The sequence below is a fragment of the Hyla sarda genome, chromosome 8 (genome assembly GCF_029499605.1).
Source record: "Hyla sarda isolate aHylSar1 chromosome 8, aHylSar1.hap1, whole genome shotgun sequence".
Lineage (NCBI taxonomy): Eukaryota > Metazoa > Chordata > Amphibia > Anura > Hylidae > Hyla > Hyla sarda.
This window is the reverse complement of record NC_079196.1, coordinates 33,508,518-33,527,893: the sequence shown is the minus strand read 5'-3', so window position 1 is coordinate 33,527,893 and position 19,376 is coordinate 33,508,518. Positions and strand designations below refer to the sequence as shown.

General features: G+C 41.2%; 1 protein-coding gene across 1 annotated transcript in view; it reads left to right on the top strand.

Moving 5' to 3' along the window:
- Positions 1–19,376, top strand: part of NEB (nebulin) — a 219,258-nt gene that overhangs the window by 9,033 nt on the left and 190,849 nt on the right. The window contains exons 2-3 of the mRNA XM_056536625.1: positions 11,163–11,300; positions 17,349–17,456. Of these exons, the coding sequence (XP_056392600.1) occupies positions 11,250–11,300; positions 17,349–17,456 (159 nt within the window). The 5' untranslated portion in view covers positions 11,163–11,249. The remainder of the gene's footprint in view (positions 1–11,162; positions 11,301–17,348; positions 17,457–19,376) is intronic.

Below are 19,376 nucleotides of genomic sequence, written 5' to 3'. Positions count from 1 at the left end.
TGGGCTAAGTAGTCAAATGGGCGATCCTACTAAGTGACAACTATTTGTTAATAGATGTGCATATAGGAGAGACCTGTCATTGGATAGGACCGCCCACTTGACAACTTAGTCCAGAATGAGCAGAGATTTCCATGAAAATAAATTATTCTGGAACTTTCCCACAAAACTTTATAACAATCTGCTCAGCTCCTCCTGCTCTATAATATGATACCTGCAGATTGTACTGTATTGTATATATCATCTGCTCAGCTCCTCCTGCTCTGTAACATGATACCTGCAGATTGTACTGTATTGTATATATCATCTGCTCAGCTCCTCCTGCTCTATAACATGATATCTGCAGATTGTACTGTACTGTATATATCATCTGCTCAGCTCCTCCTGCTCTATAACATGTTACCTGCAGATTGTACTGTATTGTATATATCATCTGCTCCGCTCCTCCTGCTCTATAACATGATATCTGCAGATTGTACTGTATTGTATATATATCATCTGCTCAGCTCCTCCAGCTCTATAACATGATACCAGCAGATTGTACTGTATTGTATATTATCTGCTCAGCTCCTCCTGCTCTATAACATGATACCTGCAGATTGTACTATATTGTATATATCATCTACTCGGCTCCACCTGCTCTATAACATGATACCTACAGATTGCACTTTATTGTATGTATCTCATCTGCTCAGCTCCTCCTGCTCTATAACACAATACCTGAAGATTGTACTTTATTGTATATATCTCATCTGCTCAGCTCCTCCTGCTCTATAACATGGTATCTGCAGATTGTACAGTATTGTATATGTCATATGCTCAGCCCTTCCTGCTCAATAACATGATACCTGCAGATTGTACTGTATTGTATATATCATCAGCTCAGCTCCTCCTGCTCTATAACATGGTACCTGCAGATTGTACTATATTGTATATATCATCTGCTCAGCTCCTCCTGCTCTATAACATGATACCTACAGATTGTACTTTATTGTATATATCTCAGCTGCTCAGCTCCTCCTGCTCAATAACATGGTATCTGCAGATTGTACTGTATTGTATATATCATCTGCTCAGCTCCTCCTGATCTATAACATGATACCTGCAGATTGTAATGTATTGTGTATATATATATATATATGATCTGCTCAGCTCCTCCTACTCTATACCATGATACCTGCAGATTGTACTGTATTGTATATATCATCTGCTCAGCTCCTCCTGCTCTATAACGTGATACCTGCAGATTGTACTGTATTGTATATATCATCTGCTCAGCTCCTCCTGCTCTATAACATTATCCCTGCAGATTGTACTGTATTGTATATATCATCTGCTCAGCTCCTCCTGCTCTATAACATGATACCTGCAGATTGTACTGTATTGTATATATCATCTGCTCAGCTCCTCCTGCTCTATAACATGATGTCTGCAGATTGTACTGTATTGTATATATCATCTGCTCAGCTCCTCCTGCTCTATAACATGTTACCTGCAGATTGTACTGTATTGTATATATCATCTGCTCAGCTCCTCCTGCTCTATAACATAATACCTGCAGATTGTACTGTAATGTATATATCACCTGCTCAGCTCCTCCTGCTCTATAACATGATACCTGCAGATTGTACTGTATTGTATATATAATCTGCTCAGCTCTTCCTGCTCTATAACATACCTGCAGATTGTACTGAATTGTATATATCATCTGCTCAGCTCCTCCTGCTCTATAACATTATCCCTGCAGATTGTACTGTATTGTATATATCATCTGCTCAGCTCCTCCTGCTCTATAACATGATACCTGCAGATTGTACTGTATTGTATATATCATCTGCTCAGCTCCTCCAGCTCTATAACATGATACCTGCAGATTGTACTGTATTGTATATATCATCTGCTCAGCTCCTCCTGCTCTATAACATGATACCTGTAGATTGTACTGTATTGTATATGTCATCTGCTCAGCTCCTCCTGCTCTATAACATGATATCTGCAGATTGTACTGTATTGTATATATCATCTGCTCAGCTCCTTCTGCTCTATAACATGATGTCTGCAGATTGTACTGTATTGTATATATCATCTGCTCAGCTCCTCCTCCTCTATAACAAGATACTTGCAGATTGTACTGTATTGTATATATCATCTGCTCAGCTCCTCCTGCTCTATAACATGATGTCTGCAGATTGTACTGTATTGTATATATCATCTGCTCAGCTCCTCCTGCTCTATAACATGATGTCTGCAGATTGTACTGTATTGTATATATCATCTGCTCAGCTCTTCCTGCTCTATAACATGTTACCTGCAGATTGTACTGTATTGTATATATCATCTGCTCAGCTCCTCCTCCTCTATAACATGATACCTGCTTGGTCTGCCATTATTATTTGGCCTTTGATACATGATACATTTTTAATTGGTCCTTATGGAAGGACCACACACATGCAGGGAGTTAGGAGTGGTTGTGTAAAGGAAAATATTTGCTGATGCATGAAATCTACAGTCCTGGCGGTTCTAGAATCTTCCTGATAGGTGTAGAGAGCTACATTGGTGAACCCAGAGTAAAAATAACTATTGCAATGCACTGTAAGACTTCCTCTGAGCAGAAAGGAATTTCGGGTATCAACTTTCACAGTTTCTAAGGGGTGACTACTGCTCCAGTGTGCAAATCAGTAAAACATGTCACTGTTACTTTATTACGACAAAACAATTGACATTAGTTTGAATTATCAGTAGTAGTATGTACTGTTAATTATTGTGTTTATATTAAGCATAAAACCTATAGAATTAAGCCATGACTTCAACTCAGTATTGAATAATATTGGCATCTGTTTAGGGTACTGCTATGGGGTCTACATCAAGCCCCTGATAAATTTCTGCTTCAGTAAACAACTACCTAACACTTAAAATGAACCAAGTTCCTTATCGTACATTGATGTAACTTGAGTCTGGTATTTGCTGGACACATGGCAGTAATTCTTTATTACGGTTATCTCTTAGTGACACAATATTCAAAGGGGTACTCCAGTGCCTCAGTGTTCAGAACATTTAGTTCCAAAAGCTGGGTGCGGGCTGTGGGGTCGTGACATCATGGCCACGCTTCCTCGTGATGTCACGGCCACGCCCCCTCAATGCAATTCTATGCCCCTCCCATAGACTTGCATTGAGGGGGCGTAGCCATGATGTCACGACCCTGCAGTCCGCACCCAGCTTTCAGAACTGAATGTTCCAAACGCTGGGGCAGTGGAGTACCCCTTTAATCATTATAAAGGTTTCAGGTATCAAGAGAGGCGCAGCACTGTTGGCAACCTATTCCTTTAAAAATAGGGAATATGTCATCATTGCAATCCCATGTCATACATATATTCCCCAATGAGAACGCTTCTAAATTTATGCTGGGCATGTCAATGAAAGAGCGGCAAGTAACTTAGACATTTTCCCATTGTGCAAGTGGAAAAAATGTTTCAAGCTTACGTTAGCTGTGAGTTCGACTCTCAAAAATAATTTGACAATCATTTCTATCTATATACATTGTTAAGTGCTTAGTTTGCTGAGTCCTACAATTTGAGCCCTCATCTCTGTTATGTTACACACAACTTTTGCAGCTGCACACTAGTAAAATAGGTTATATTTAAAGGGGTACTCTGGTTATACAATTATTTTTCATATCAACTGGCTCCAAAATCTCTTTTCTGTCTGACCACAGTGCTCTCTGCGGATACCTCTGTCTGTGTCAGGAACTGTCCAGAGTAGGAGCAAATCCCCATAACAAACCTCTTCTGCTCTGGAGGTGTCAGCAGAGAGCACTGTGGTCAGTCTGAAAAGAACTACACAATTTCCTGTAGAACATACAGCAACTGATACATTTTTTAAAATAAGTAATTTATAAATCTGTTTAAATTTCTGGCACCAGTTGATTTAAAAAAAAAAAAAAAAAAATATATATATATATATATATATATATATATATATATATAATTTCCATCGGAGTACCCCTTTAACCTATTTTCATTGTTCTTCTTTGATAGTTTTTTTTTTCTTTTTGTTTTAGAATTTTGCTCGTAAACTTAATTTGCGATGAGGGTTAAATCAAGTTGCTTGTAACTATATGCCCAAATTAAACCTAGCATTGGCTTTAAAACTCACTTCTGCTATTGCACTCCTTATAGTAAATAAAAAAGATTTCTAATATACTTTGGTTAAAAAAAATGAAGTTTTCTTTGTTTTATTTGTGCTTAAAAAAAGCTCAAGAGCACATTTTCCCCATCTTATACACAGACTTAGGACAAAAGCCCACACACAGGAAGTGCAGCCTGGAGTGCTGAGGGGGGGGGGGGGGGTAGTCCAACCAACAGCATATGGCAGTTGAATGGGCACTGTCACCAAACTTTCTTTTTCATATGTTGTAGTACTTATGTACTACAACATATCTCTAATATAGATCCATACATTTTTTTTTTCAATTAAAACTGTTTATTTTAATTTTGAAAATGGGCCACTAGGGGTCTCCCTCCTAATGGCCATCTGCAGGCTGGTGTGACATCACGCTTGAATTCGGACCAATGCCGTCCGGGCAATCGGTCCTAATTCATTCAGCCTGTGCTCGCTCCCTGCCTGTCAATCAGACAGGCGGGAGCAAGCACTGAGAGCGCATTGGCTCCCTGGCCTCACACGCCGGCCCCGCCTCCCGGCATTTACACGCCACTGCTGCTGCCTCAGGACTCTGCACTAGGGTATGTCTTGGGGAGAGCGGGGTTCGGGGTTTTCAACACGGGGGTTGGGGGAGAGCGGGGTTCAGGGTTTTCAACACGGGGTTAAGGGTTTTCAACACGGGGGAGCGGGGTTCAGGGTTTTCAACATGGGGGGTGGGGAGGGAACGGGGTAGCACAGGGGCCATGGCCCTAACTTATTATTTTAAACACAGGGTGCCTCCAGCTGTTTCACCACTACAACTCCCAGCATGCCCTGACAGCCAATAGGTGTCAGGGCATGCTGAGAGTTGTAGTGGTGAAACAGCTGGAGGCACCCTGTATAGGTGAACTAAGGGCGGAAGTCGGCCCCCCAGCAGGCATCAGTGACGTTGCGCCTGCTGGGGAAGTCTGCCTGGTAAGTGAGCACACTACCAGGCAGACAAAAAGGCATTTTAAATATAGTAAAAAAAAAAAAAATTTAAGGTAGGGAGGGGGTTAGGGATAGATGGGCAATAGGCAGGGACTGAAAAAAAAATGAATGGTGGGAGCTACACTTTAAGTGTGAGAGGAGCTATGATTGGATGAGGCTGGACACCCCCCCCCCCCCCCTCAGCACTCCAGGCTGCACTTTCTGTGTTTGGACCTTGGTCCTAAATCTGTGTATAAGATGGGGGAAAATGTGCTCTTGAGCTTTTTTAAGCACAAATAAAACATAGAAAACTAAATTTTTTTTAAACAAAGTATATTAGAAATATTTTTTATTTACCATAAGGAGTGCAAGAGCAAAAATTAGTTTTAATGAGAGTTACCCTTTAAGCAGCAGCTTCTAGCTGTCTAGTACTGGACCAAGGCAGAACATACAGTATGACTTATCTAGGCGGCGCTATTCTCACTACCACTATGGCTTCCATTCCAAGCAGAGCCATGACCAGGGTAATTAATCAAACAAATCCAATTGGGCCGAATTTGCTTATAAGATTTCTTAACATTGAGGTTGCTGTATTTTTGATAGCAAGTATATCTCCATGGACTATGTTATTATTGGCATCGGAACCCAGATAGAAGGAATATGTGAATGTTTTTTATAAGTACAGTATGTGGCCATTTTGGTTTTGTTGTACTCACAAATGACCGCATGCCTGTCATTATACTGTACATCGGTAGCCGGTCACATGGTCACACTGTCTTGGTGACTGGGATGTGTGAATAATGTATATTTTTCTTGTGGTTGAACTGTCTACGATGCCTTTGTTTTTTGGGTTTAGGGTCTTTTCAGGTAAGTGTCCGATGTGAGTGTATCTTTTATGTTCTGAGTGTCTGGATTTACCGTCTTTTTTATAGTATTATGAAGAGGTCATTGAAGAGGGGGAACCGGAGGTGATCACAACGACTTACCAGACGTTCTCCCAAAGCAAAGTAAAACTCTTCAGCTCTTCAGCTCGCTTTTCAGCTACTCTACTCCTAGGGACTTCTCCATCGAAAAATCTTAGTGCTTTCCAATGCAATTTGGAATAATTTTAACTTCCTAATGTAAATGTATGACACCCAGTTTTCTAATACAGAGTTCCATATCACCTGCTCAGCGTTTGGAACAAACTGTTCCGAACGCTGTAGCCGGCGCTGGGAGCTTGTGATGTCATAGCCCCACCCCCTCTTGATGTCACACCCCGCCCCCTCAATGCAAGTCTATGGGAGGGGGCGTGACAGCGCCACGCCCCCTCCCATAGACTTGCATTGAGGGGGTGGGGCGTGACATCACAAGGGGGCGGGGCTATGATGTCACAAGCTCCCGTCACCGGCTACAGCATTCGGAACAGTTTGTTCCAAACGCTGAGCAGCGGAGTACCCCTTTAAGTAGGTTCAATGCAAAGGCAGTGAGTAAGTATTTCCCACGTATCAATATAGTATTAGGAAGTACTAATCAGTAGGTACCAGGGCACTGTGGTAGGGGGGATCGAGTTAAATATCCCTGTTTTTTTTATAAACCAATCTGACCAATTAAAAAAATTTAATAAAATACATAAATGGGCAAACCCTTTAATAGTCAACTTGTATCTTTAAATTCCTAAATAATAGCTCCACAGACAGCATTTTTTCACCCAAAAATATGCAAATTTGTTTTACCAATGTATATTTCAAATATACATATAATGATATTATCAACATTATATAAAAAGTTTTTGTTAACGACAGGTACACTTTTTTTTTTCTTCTAAAATAAATAAACCATCTACTAATATTATAGTCAAGCCAACCACCTAGTTATTCTGAACCCTAAACTTCTAAGTTGCCCCATAAGGATATCTATATATATATTCATACGTGTCCTATAGTATTTTCCGATGGAGAAATCCCTTATAACAGCAGCTTCTCAAGGATCACGCTTCATAACCTTCGTGCTCCTGGACATGGCGCCCTGATCCGGATGATGCATTCACTGTAACCGTAGACGCTTTCATATCATCTCATGCTCATTTCTATGGAAGGGTCACACGTGCGTAATTTTGCTGCGTATTTTCTGCAGCTGATTTTGCCACCCATTGACTTCAATGGGTAGGAAAATATGCAGTTAAAGACACTACGTGTTCGCTACATGGGACCCTACCCTTAATTTGTTTCATTTACATTAACTTCAGTAACATCAATCCTACTGCCATAATTCTCATGTGTGCGCAATGAAATGTTACTGTGCTATCGCGGCGCCATTCATGCGGCAGAAGCCGTTTTTATTCGCAGCTTGCTTTCTATGTTAAAGTGGGTTCACAGTTTATAGTAAATTAGTTCTATAGCTTTCAAATATTCTTGGTGTTTCAATTAAAGGAGTTCTCTAAGCTAAAACTTTTAACCCCCGCTGTGCCCGGGCTGTAAAACTATACATAATAAACTTTCACTTACCTGCCTACGATCCCCCGTTGTTCAGATATCGACGTTCCGTTCTCCGGTCCCGGTCTCTTCCACTTCCTGCGGGTCGGTGACTTCACTCTGCGCTCAGCCTATCAGCGGCCGCAGCAATGTTCCGTCGCGGCCACTTATAGCCTGAGCACAGAGTGAAGTCACCGACCCGCAGGAAGAGAAAGCAGACAGGGACCGGAGGACGGGCGGCGATATCGGAACAACAGGGGATCGTAGGCAGGTAAGTGAAAGTTTATTATGTATAGTTTTACAGCCCGAGGAATAAAAGATTTCAGTTGGAGAACTCCTTTAGTCATTATTTAAAGTGGTTCTCCAGTAGAAATTTTTTTTTTAAATCAACTGGTACCAGAAAGTTAAACAGATTTGTAAATTACTTAAAAAAAAAAAAAATATTAATCCTTCCAGTACTTATTAGCTGCTGAATACTACAGAGGAAGTTATTTTCTTTTTGGAACACAGTGCTCTCTGCTGAATAATGAGCACAGTGCTCTCTGCTGAATAATGAGCACAGTGCTCTCTGCTGAATAATGAGCACAGTGCTCTCTGCTGACATCTCTGTCCATTTTAAGAACTGTCCAGAGTAGGAGAAAATCCCCATAGCAAACATATGCTGCTGTGGACAGTTCCTAAAATGGACAGAGATGTCAGCAGAGAGCAATGTGTTCCAAGAAGAAAATAATTTCCTCAGTAGTGTTCAGCAGCTAATAAGTACTGGAAGGATTTAGATTTTTTAATAGAAGTAATTTACAAATCTGTTTACATTTTTGGCACCAGTTAATTAAAAAAAAAAAATTATAATAATTTCCACCGGAGTACCCCTTTAAAAAATAAAAATAAAATTGATATGTCAAAGTTTTGATCGGTTGGGGTGAGACCTTCACCAATCTCTTAATTTAGCTGGGAGAAGCATACAGCAGTGCACTTCACTCCCTGATGTTCATTTTGTCTCATTGCAGGAATATGGTTCCATATAGTTATGAGGAAGTCCGAGCTGGGGAGAGAAGCACTCTATATCTAGACCAGTGTTTCCCAACTAGCATGCCTCCAGCTCTTGCAAACTACAACTCTCAGCATGCCCTGTCAGCCTTAGGCTGTCCGGGCATGCTGAGAGTTGTAGTTTTGCCACAGCTGAAAAAACTGGCACACTGGTTGGGAAACTGGCACGCTGGCACACTGGTTGGGGAACACTGATCTAACTATTGGTACGGGGCTCAGCATTGAGACCCTGAACGATCAAAACTTTTGCTATGTCAAACGTTTTTTTTAAATGACAGTAACTCTTTAAGAACACTGCTTGCTTTCAATGAATGGAAACCTTTATTGTTAAGAGCCTGAAAACCTTTTTTTTACAGTATAGATCTATTTTACTTATTAAAAAGCGTTGGCCAGGACAGGATCAAGATGGGTTTGCTATCACTAAATCTAATAAAAAACGTTTCCATTCACTGAGCGCAAAAAAGGAATTGAGCCGCAAAGTACATTAAAAAGCTGCTAACCTTTAAGTTTTATTTTAATAAAAGTGGAAACCCCTTTTAAGGTGAAGCTCCACCTTCTCATCAGCATAATTAATTCTCATCTTCTCCGCAGGTCATCTATCCTCTCATCTATGCTTCTAATCTGCCATAAACATTTGAGTTTTGTGCCCTTGGTTGTCACTGCCGCTGTCTATTGTGTTGTTTTTTTTTCATTGCATTTAGCTATAAATCTGGCTGTGTAAAACTGTTTGTCTGTATAATATTAATATGTACAGAATTTAATAAATTCAGCATAATTTTTCTAAAATGTAAATAGTTAACCTGAAGATGACAGTTCTGATTAATACTAAAGACTCTTTCAGAGGGCCGAAGGGTTCTCGTCCATGCAGCCTTGTGAAGGCCCAGTAGACAAGAGCTGATCAACGAGATCGGTGCTCGATTATTTGTTAAAGGACAAGTCTCATGCCCAAAATTGCAGGAAAACATATCCCCTATCCACAGGAGTAGTAAGTTGTAGATCGCGGGGGTCCGAGCGCTGGGGCCCCCGCGATCGTCTGTATGGAGCCCCGGGTCTCCAGCACTGGAGTGCGTCGCGACCGCCATACCCCCTCCATATATACCTATGGTAGAACCGTTCGGCAATCTTCGGCTCTCCCATAGAGATATATAGAGGGGGCATGGGGGCCCCCACTTCAGGCAGGGGTCGTGGCGCACTCCTGTGCTGGAGACCCGGGGCTCCCTACAGACGATCGCGGAGGGGCCACAGCGCTTGGAACCCCCGCGATCTAAAACTTATCCCCTATCCTGCGGATAGGGGATGCGTTTTTCTGTAATTTTGTGCATGAGACTTGTCCTTTAACGCACCACTCTGTGTGAAAGCCGGGGGTCCGTACAGATGATTGCGGGGGGCCATAGCACTCGGACCACCCGCCATCTAAAACTTATCCCCTATCCGTAGGATAGGGGATACGTTTTTCTGTAATTTTGGGCATGAGACTTGTCCTTTAAGCCTTCACAAGATTCGATCAATCGCGTGGTTGGGCCGCACAAGTGATCACTGGATCGTTCATGCGGCCTTTATCTTCATCATTGTCGGCTATACATCCCCTGTTTATAAGGGTGCCTGCAGTGTTACAGAACTAGAACTACCAGCTATTGGCTGTCCATGCTGGGAGTTATAGTTATGCAACATCTGGAGGCACTCTGGTTTGGACACCCTGATCTATGCCCTTTTAACCTGAATGGGGTTCATTGGGGATCCGGTAGTTAACCAGAGTTTAGTGGAGAAAAATAAATACTGCATGCACAATTTTTTCCCGCTAAACTCCCGCTGTTATGACGGACTTGACGATGGAGCTCCATATAGCGGAGCCAGACAGCAATATGAATGAGCCCTTAGCAAATTAGAAGTTAGAGCAATAGGAAATGCAGGGTATATTGACAATTATCTCCCCTTTAAACATAGAAATCCCACTGAAACCATACTGGAATAAATTGAATATAATTAATTAACATCATTAAAGAGATTTCAGTATGAGTCCTTTGTGATAACCATGATCCCTCTCGAGGGTGCGGCAGCAAAGTCAGCAACAAAAAAACGTGTTCTCAAAGGTGGCCTATATTCACATGCTGCTGTAAAAGGGGTATTCCGGTGATAAATAATTTTTTTCCATATCAACTGGCTCCAGAAAGTTAAACAGATTTGTAAATTACTCCTTCCAGTACTTATCAGCTGCTAAAGTTGAGTTATTCTTTTCTATCTGACCACAGTGCTCTCTGCTGACACCTCCGTCTGTCTCAGGAACTGTACGAGCAAATCCCCATAGCAAACCTCTCCTGCTCTGGACAGTTCCTGAGACAGACAGAAGTGTCAGCAGAGAGCACTGTTATCAGACAGAAAAGAACAACTTAACTTCACAGCTGATAAGTACTGGACGGATTAAGTTTTTTTTTAATAGAAGTCACTTACAAATCTGTTTAACTTTCTGGAGCCAGTTGATATGTAAAAAATAGTTTTTTTTTTACCGGAATACCCCTTAAAGTGCCTAAACAAATCTAATTGATTTTGTTATTTTTCTAGCCTCAACCCGATGCCGTGAAGGCACCGGACGCTGCCCCCGGTGAGAGGAAGAAGAGAATTCGCAAAAAGGTGGATACGTCAAAGTTCATGACGCCTTACATAGCACACAGCAAGAAAATGCAAGACATGTTCAGCCAGGTGCGTGTGTGTAATGCTGGGTTTGATCAGGGTAAAGCTATGTTTATATGGCCACTATGGCTTCGGTTATGTTGTGTTACTGAGGATATCAAAAATCGTGCATTATGTGGTGTTAATCTTGCAAAATGGCAGTAATTTTAATGCGTTGGTCTCCAAACTGTGGACCCCCAGATGTTGCAAAACTACAACTCCCAGCATGCTGGGAGTTATAGCTTTGCAACATCTGGAGGCAGTGGCGTTGCTAGGGTTGGTGTCACCCGGTGCGGTAGAAAATGGTGTCACCCCCATACCTACCCCCTCCCCCCAGTAAGTTTTTAGCCTGTTGTGACAGACACCACTGTTGTAGCGCATTGTGAGAAATTCCAGTATAATAATCAGATATACCAGTTGCCACAGAATAGGAAAGTGTTAAAGAAGTTTTCACCATTGAAATATACAGCTCCCAGAATTACTTAAAGGGGTACTCCACTGGAAAACATTTACTTTTATATCAACTGGTGCCAGAAAGTTAAACAGATTTTTAAATTACTTCTATTTAAAATCTTAATACTTACAGTACTTATAAGCTGGTGTATGCTCCACAGGAAGTTGTGTAGTTCTTTCCAGTCTGACCACAGTGCTATTTGCTGACACCTCTGTCCATGTCAGGAACTGTCCAGAGCAGGATAGGTTTGCTATGGGGATTTGCTCCTACTATGGACAGTTCTTGACATGGACAGAGGTGTCAGCACAGAGCACTGTGGTCAGACAGAAAATAAATTAAAAAAGAAAATAACTTCCTGTGAATCACTTATACAGCAGCTAATCCATTCATTTCTATAGGACCAACGGAAAGACCCAAGTACAGAGTACAAAAAGAAAGAAGGGGAAAGAGGGTACATGATTAAAACCTTTAAATATGTTAAAGGATTGAATGGGTACTCCATTGGAAAAAAATGTTTCTAATCAACTGGTGCCAGATTTGTAAATTATTTATATTTAAAAATTGTCATCCTTCCAGTACTTAGCAGCTGCTGTATGCTCCAGAGGAAGTTGTGTAGTTCTTTCCAATCTGACCACAGTGCTCTCTGCTGCCACCTCTGTCCGTGGCAGTAACTATCCAGAGCAGAAGCAAATCTCCATAGAAAACCTCTCCTGCTTCTGACAGTTCGTGACATGGACAGAGGTGTCAGCAGAGAGCACTGTGGTCATACTGGAAAGAACCTCACAACTTCCTGTGGAGGATACAGCAGCAGATAAGTACTGGAAGGATTAAGATTTTTAAATAGAAGTAATTTACAAATCTGTTTAACTTTGTAGCACCAGCTGATTAAAAAAAAAAATGTTTTCCAGTAGAGTACCCCTTTGAGCAGTGGTGAGGTTATGCTGGGAGTTGTAGTTTCACTGACCTAACTGTAGAACTGACAAGTGACTACAGCTCTGATAGGACATAGAGAGGAGAATATACAATGATATCAGTGACTACCGGTGACGTCTTCTCTATAGTGAGGAGAATACACAATGATATCAGTGACTACATTTGACGTCTTCTCTATATTGAGGAGAATACACAATGATATCAGTGACTACAGGTGACGTCTTCTCTATAGTGAGGAGAATACACAATAATATCAGTGACTACATTTGATGTCTTCTCTATATTGAGGAGAATACACAATTATATCAGTGACTACAGGTGATGTCTTCTCTATAGTGAGGAGAATACACAATGATATCAGTGACTACAGGTGACGTCTTCTCTATAGTGAGGAGAATACACAAGGATATCAGTGACTACAGGTGACGTCTTCTCTATAGTGAGGAGAATACACAAGGATATCAGTGACTACAGGTGACGTCTTCTCTATAGTGAGGAGAATACACAATGATATCAGTGACTACAGGTGACGTCTTCTCTATAGTGAGGAGAATACACAATGATATCAGTGACTACAGGTGACGTCTTCTCTATAGTGAGGAGAATACACAATGATATCAGTGACTACAGGTGACGTCTTCTCTATAGTGAGGAGAATACACAATGATATCAGTGACTACAGGTGACGTCTTCTCTATAGTGAGGAGAATACACAATGATATCAGTGATATAATATAATGATATAAGTCATCAGCTGCCGAGCCAAGAAGTTCGTGACGAATCGAATTTACTATAAGTTCGCTCATCTCTAATAATACTACCACAAACTGCGCCCTCTGAATATAATACTACCACAAACTGCGCCCTCTGAATATAATACTACCACAAACTGCGCCCTCTGAATATAATACTACCACAAACTGCGCCCTCTGAATATAACGTTGCCCTACAGTGCACCCTCTGAATATAATACCACAACCGCAGTAACACCCCTCAACATCCGTTAGCTGATGCTATTACCACGGGAGGTGGGTATTGGTGGTGTTGCTAGTGGATGATGGGGGTGCTACTACTCGGGGGGTGTTGCTGGAGGATGATGAGGGTGCTACTGGCCATCCCCCTGGCAGTATCACCCCCATCATCCATCCGCAGGATCATCCTCCTGGCAGGAGCACCTCCATCATCCACCATCAGGATCTGCTGATGGAGGTGCTGCCGGGGGGGGGGGGGGGGGGTTGCTGGTGGATGATGAGGGTGCTACTGCCAGGGGGGGAGCATTAGGTAGGCAGCAGTTCCCCCACATTAGATAGGTCGCAGTTTCCCCACATTAGGTAGCATCTATTCCCCATATTAGGCAGCATAGATTCCCCACATTTGTTACCAGTTCCCCCACATTAGGTAGGTACCAGTTACCCCACATTAGGTAGCACAGATTCCCCACATTAGGTAGCAATTTCCCCACATTAGGTAGCACAGATTCCCCACATTCGGTAGCATAGACTCCCCACATTTGGTAGACTCTCCACATTAAGGTAGCATAGACTCCGCACATTTGGTAGTAGTTTCCCCACATTAGGCCGCAGGTTCCCTTGCAGGTTCCCCACAATGGGTCAAAGTCTCCCCACAATAGATTCATGGTTATACCCCCCCCCCCCCCCCCACACACACACACACAAAAAAAAACCACATACAACACAGAGAGACAAACACACTCACAGACAGAACCACACACACAGAGTCACACACACACAGAGTCACACACACACTCAGAGAGTCACACAAACACACACAGTCACACAGACACAGTCACACACACACTCAGAGTCACACAAACACACACAGTCACATACACACAGTCACACACACACAGTCACACACACACAGTCACACACACACAGTCTCACACACACAGTCTCACACACACACAAGCATAGATAGAGACAGACAGACAGAGAGACTGACATACACACTCACCCATCCAGCGCAGCGCTCCTTCTCACCGGGCGCCGTGCAAGTGACGTAACTGACGTCCTCCTGCGCGGCCATGCGGTGTGACGTCAGGCCGGCGCAGACGTGGGAGCGGAGGCCGGGCACAGTGCTGGTGAAGGTGAGGGGGGGGTGATGATGGACGGGCGCACAGTGAAGGTGAAAGAGGGGGGTTGCTGACGGACGGTCGCACCGCACACACAGCGCAGGGGGGGGGTGCTGATGGATGGATGGGAGGCCGGTCGGGCACAAATGGGGGGTGTCTGTGTAGCTGGGGAGGGGGCTGCGGAGCATCTTGGTGTCACCCCATTAGGTTGGTGTCACCCGGTGCGGGCCGCACCCCCCGCACCCGGGTCGCAACGCCACTGTCTGGAGGTCCACAGTTTGGAGACCACTGCTTTAATGGAACCTTGACAGACTTCTTTATATCAGTGGGATAGTTGGGGTACATTTGGATCTATTGTGACTTCCGTTCTACACAAAGATTTAGACAGTGCCTTAGGCTACCTATAAATGTCTGCTATTATGCTTATAAATTGTAAGCACTAGTTTGTAAGATTGCTCTGACATCTAGTGGAAAAATATAGTAAGGTCTAGCTCCTTATATTCTAGAGTCTTATATTAATCATATTATTATTATTATTATTATTAATAATAATAATAATAATAATAATAATAATAATAATGACAATAGTGATATTATTATTATTAATATTATTAATAATAATAATAATAATAATAATTTATAATGTTTAAGCTATAGATTCTTATATTATTCTTGATTTATATATAAACCTTAATTATTATTATTATATATTATTCTTGATTTATATATTAACCTCAATTACTATTATTACTATTATTATTAATATAAGTTATAGATTCTCATATATATATATATATATATATATATATATATAATGGCCGTGAGTATGTATAGCATTGTCTCAAAACACAGACTCAATTGAGTTCCTTCTTATTCAAATCATGAAACGGAAAGCCCATACATACAGAGCTCCAAACAACTCCACTTGAACATATTGAATTCAACAATTATTAAAGTGCTAGCAGCACGCCAACTTAAAGGGGTACTCCGGTGCTAAGACATCTTATCCCCTATCCAAAGAATAGGGGATAAGATGCCTGATCGCGGGGGTCCCGCCGCTGGGGACCCCCGTGATCTTCAATGCCGCACCCCGCTAGAATCAGCCCCCAGAGCATGCTTGCTCACGCCCCCTCCCATAGGCTTGCATTGAGGGGGCGGAGTGGGATGTCACACGGAGGCGGAGCCGTGATGCCACTATGCTTCGTCCCCATGATCACCAGTAATCAGACCCAGAGCGAGCACGCTCCGGGGGCTGATTCTAGCGGGGTGCGGTGTGGAAGATCACGGGGGTCCCCAGTCCTTTTTATAGGGGATAAGATGTCTTAGCGCCGGAGTACCCCTTTAAGTTGGCGTGCTGCTAGCACTTTAATAGCCCTACACACGTGTTGAATTCAGTCTGTATAGCATTGGTCAGCAGGATGTGGCTTGCTGAAAGTTTTAGTTTCATAACAGATGGGGAGCCATAGCTTACAGACTGATGGTGATGTACTAGAGATGATTAGATTTCCAGAAATTTGTTTCGGGTCCAATCCTATAGAATTGGCCACCGGATTACCGGATTCAGTTTCAAAAGTGGCCAAAAAAGTCATGTATGACACTCTTTTGAAGGTCATTAAGGCTAAGACTCTAACTAAAGCCAACCCTAGTCTAAATCTAACCCTAACCTAAGACTAACACTGGTATCAACCTAAACCTTACTCTTACCTAATCTTAATCCTATTCACACCATGATCTTAACCCTAACATTAACCTAACTCTAAATTAAAGGCTAGTCTTAACTTAGTCTAAATCTGACCTTAACCTAAGCCTAACCCTGGTGTACACCCTAACCTAAACCTTACCTAACCTTAATCCTAATCTAACCATGAATTTAACCCTAACTCTAACATTTACCATACTGTAAATTAAGGGTTATTCTTAACTTAGTGTAAACCTTAACCTTAACCTAAGCCTAACCCTGGTATCAACCTAAACCTAATAATTACCTTATCCTAACCCTAGTCTGACCCTAAATGTAACCCTAACCTTTACCTTACTCTAAATTATGGTAAGGCTTTGGTTCAGATTAGGCTATGGCTAATGAAAGTTGGTTTAGGCTTAGAATTCCTAATCCCAACCATAACCTAAGATTGATCTTTATCTCGTTTTCTGTTTGCTTCCATTCTGAGCAATTCACCCAAAATGAATCACAAAAGTTTTGTACTTGGACAAACCAGATTCTTTTGGAAAATGTAGTACAAACAAAGTTTATCAGTTTTAATTAGATTTGCTTATCTCTACAAAGAAACTAGTATTATTTTTAGTGCATTGCACAGTTCCACTCTTCTTTCCACTTAAACAGATACTTGTACAAATGTTGGCTTTCTGATGCTACCAATGCTACCATCTGATGCTACAGTTATATGGAGTTATATTACTTGAATAGGAGCCAAATACAGATTGGCCCTCTAGGGGTGACGATAATTTTATTAGAACATATTATAGAATATCTGCAAAACAAATGTTTCACTAATTTATTATGCTAAATACTTGGAAAGAAATTGATTTTAATTGAAAAATTTGGAGAAAATTGTGCTATTATAAATATCTTATGTCATAGAATAAATACAAAGAGAAATATGAAAAACAGAAGGGAGAGCCAGTCGCCAGCACCACGGATACTCCCGAACTCAGGAGGATCAAGAAAGTCCAGAACCAGTTAAGCGAGGTAAGTCAGTTTCTTCCTATTAAAAATTCTTCATAACAATATTGCTGGCCTATCTTTTCTCCATTGCAAATCCAAATATTGAAATGTAATTTATTTAGAATCAACGTGACATTTTGCATTATGTATCAGATTGGGATTGACCTGAGACAGACCTAGGATCAGAGGAGCATCATGTCTGACCAACAACTATCAATATTCTTTGTCAGAGGTCCACATGAATCACATTTGTAATATTTAGGGTTTGAAATATTAGGGTGTTATCCAGAGTTTACAAGTGTCAGTGGAGTTGTATCCCTGGCCTGCAAACATCAGAGTGATCTTATTTGTGGACTACAAGTATCAGAGTGATCTTATGTAGGCTTTACAAGTTTAAGACTAGTCTTATCCAGGGTTTACAAGTATCAGAGATACCTTATCTTTGGTCTACAAGTATCAGAATGGTTTTATCCATGGTCTACAAGTATCCAAGTAGTCTAATCTATGGTTTACAAGTATCTAGTGTTTTTACAGGTTCTACAAGTATCAGAATGGTCTTATCCATGGTTTACAAGTATCTGAGTGGTTTTATTTAGATTCTACAAGTATCAGAGTGGTTGTATCCAGGATATATAAGTATCAGAGTGGCCATATCTAAGATATATAAGTATCAGAGTGGCCATATCTAGGATATATAAGTATCAGAGTGACCATATCTAGGATATATAAGTATCCGAGTGGCCATATCTAGTATATAATAGTATCAGAGTGGCCATATCTAGTATATAATAGTATCAGAGTGGCCATATCTAGTATATAATAGTATCAGAGTGGCCATATCTAGTATATAATAGTATCAGAGTGGCCATATACAGGGTGTACACGTATCGGAGTGGTCGTATATATGGCATACATGTATCAGAGTGGTCATATCCAGGATATATAAGTATAAGAGTGGCCATATGTAGGATACAATAGTACCAGAGTGGTCGTATCCAGGATATATAAGTATCAGAGTGTCCATATCCAGGGTATACAAGTATAGGAGTGGTCATATCCAGGGTATAAAAGTATAAGAATGGTCTACAAGTATCTCGGTAGTCTAATCTATGATTTACAAGTATCTGAGTGGTTTTATCTAGATTCCACATGTATCAAAATGGTCGTATCCAGGATATAGAATTATCAGAGTGTCCATATCCAGGGTATAAAAGTATCTGTGTAGTTATATCCAGGGTATACAAGTATAGGAGTGGTCATATCTAGAGTATACAGAGGGGTCTTATTAATAGTTTACAGATATCTGAGTGGTCTTATCCAGGATATATAAGTATCAGAGTGTCCATATCCAGGGTATAAAAGTATCTGTGTAGTTATATCCAGGGTATACAAGTATAGGAGTGGTCATATCTAGAGTATACAGAGGGGTCTTATTAATAGTTTACAGATATCTGAATGGTCTTATCCAGGATATAGAAGTATCAGAGTGTCCATATCCAGGGTATAAAAGTATCTGTGTAGTTATATCCAGGGTATACAAGTATAGGAGTGGTCATATCTAGAGTATACAAGTAACAGAGGGGTCTTATTAATAGTTTACAGATATCTGAGTGGTCGTATTCAGGATATAGAAGTATCAGAGTGTCCATATCCATGGTATAAAAGTATCTGTGTAGTTATATCCAGGGTATAGAAGTATAGGAGTGGTCATATCTAGAGTATACAGAGGGGTCTTATTAATAGTTTACAGATATCTGAATGGTCTTATCCAGGATATATAAGTATCAGAGTGTCCATATCCAGGGTATAAAAGTATCTGTGTAGTTATATCCAGGGTATACAAGTATAGGAGTGGTCATATCTAGAGTATACAGAGGGGTCTTATTAATAGTTTACAGATATTTGAATGGTCTTATCCAGGATATATAAGTATCAGAGTGTCCA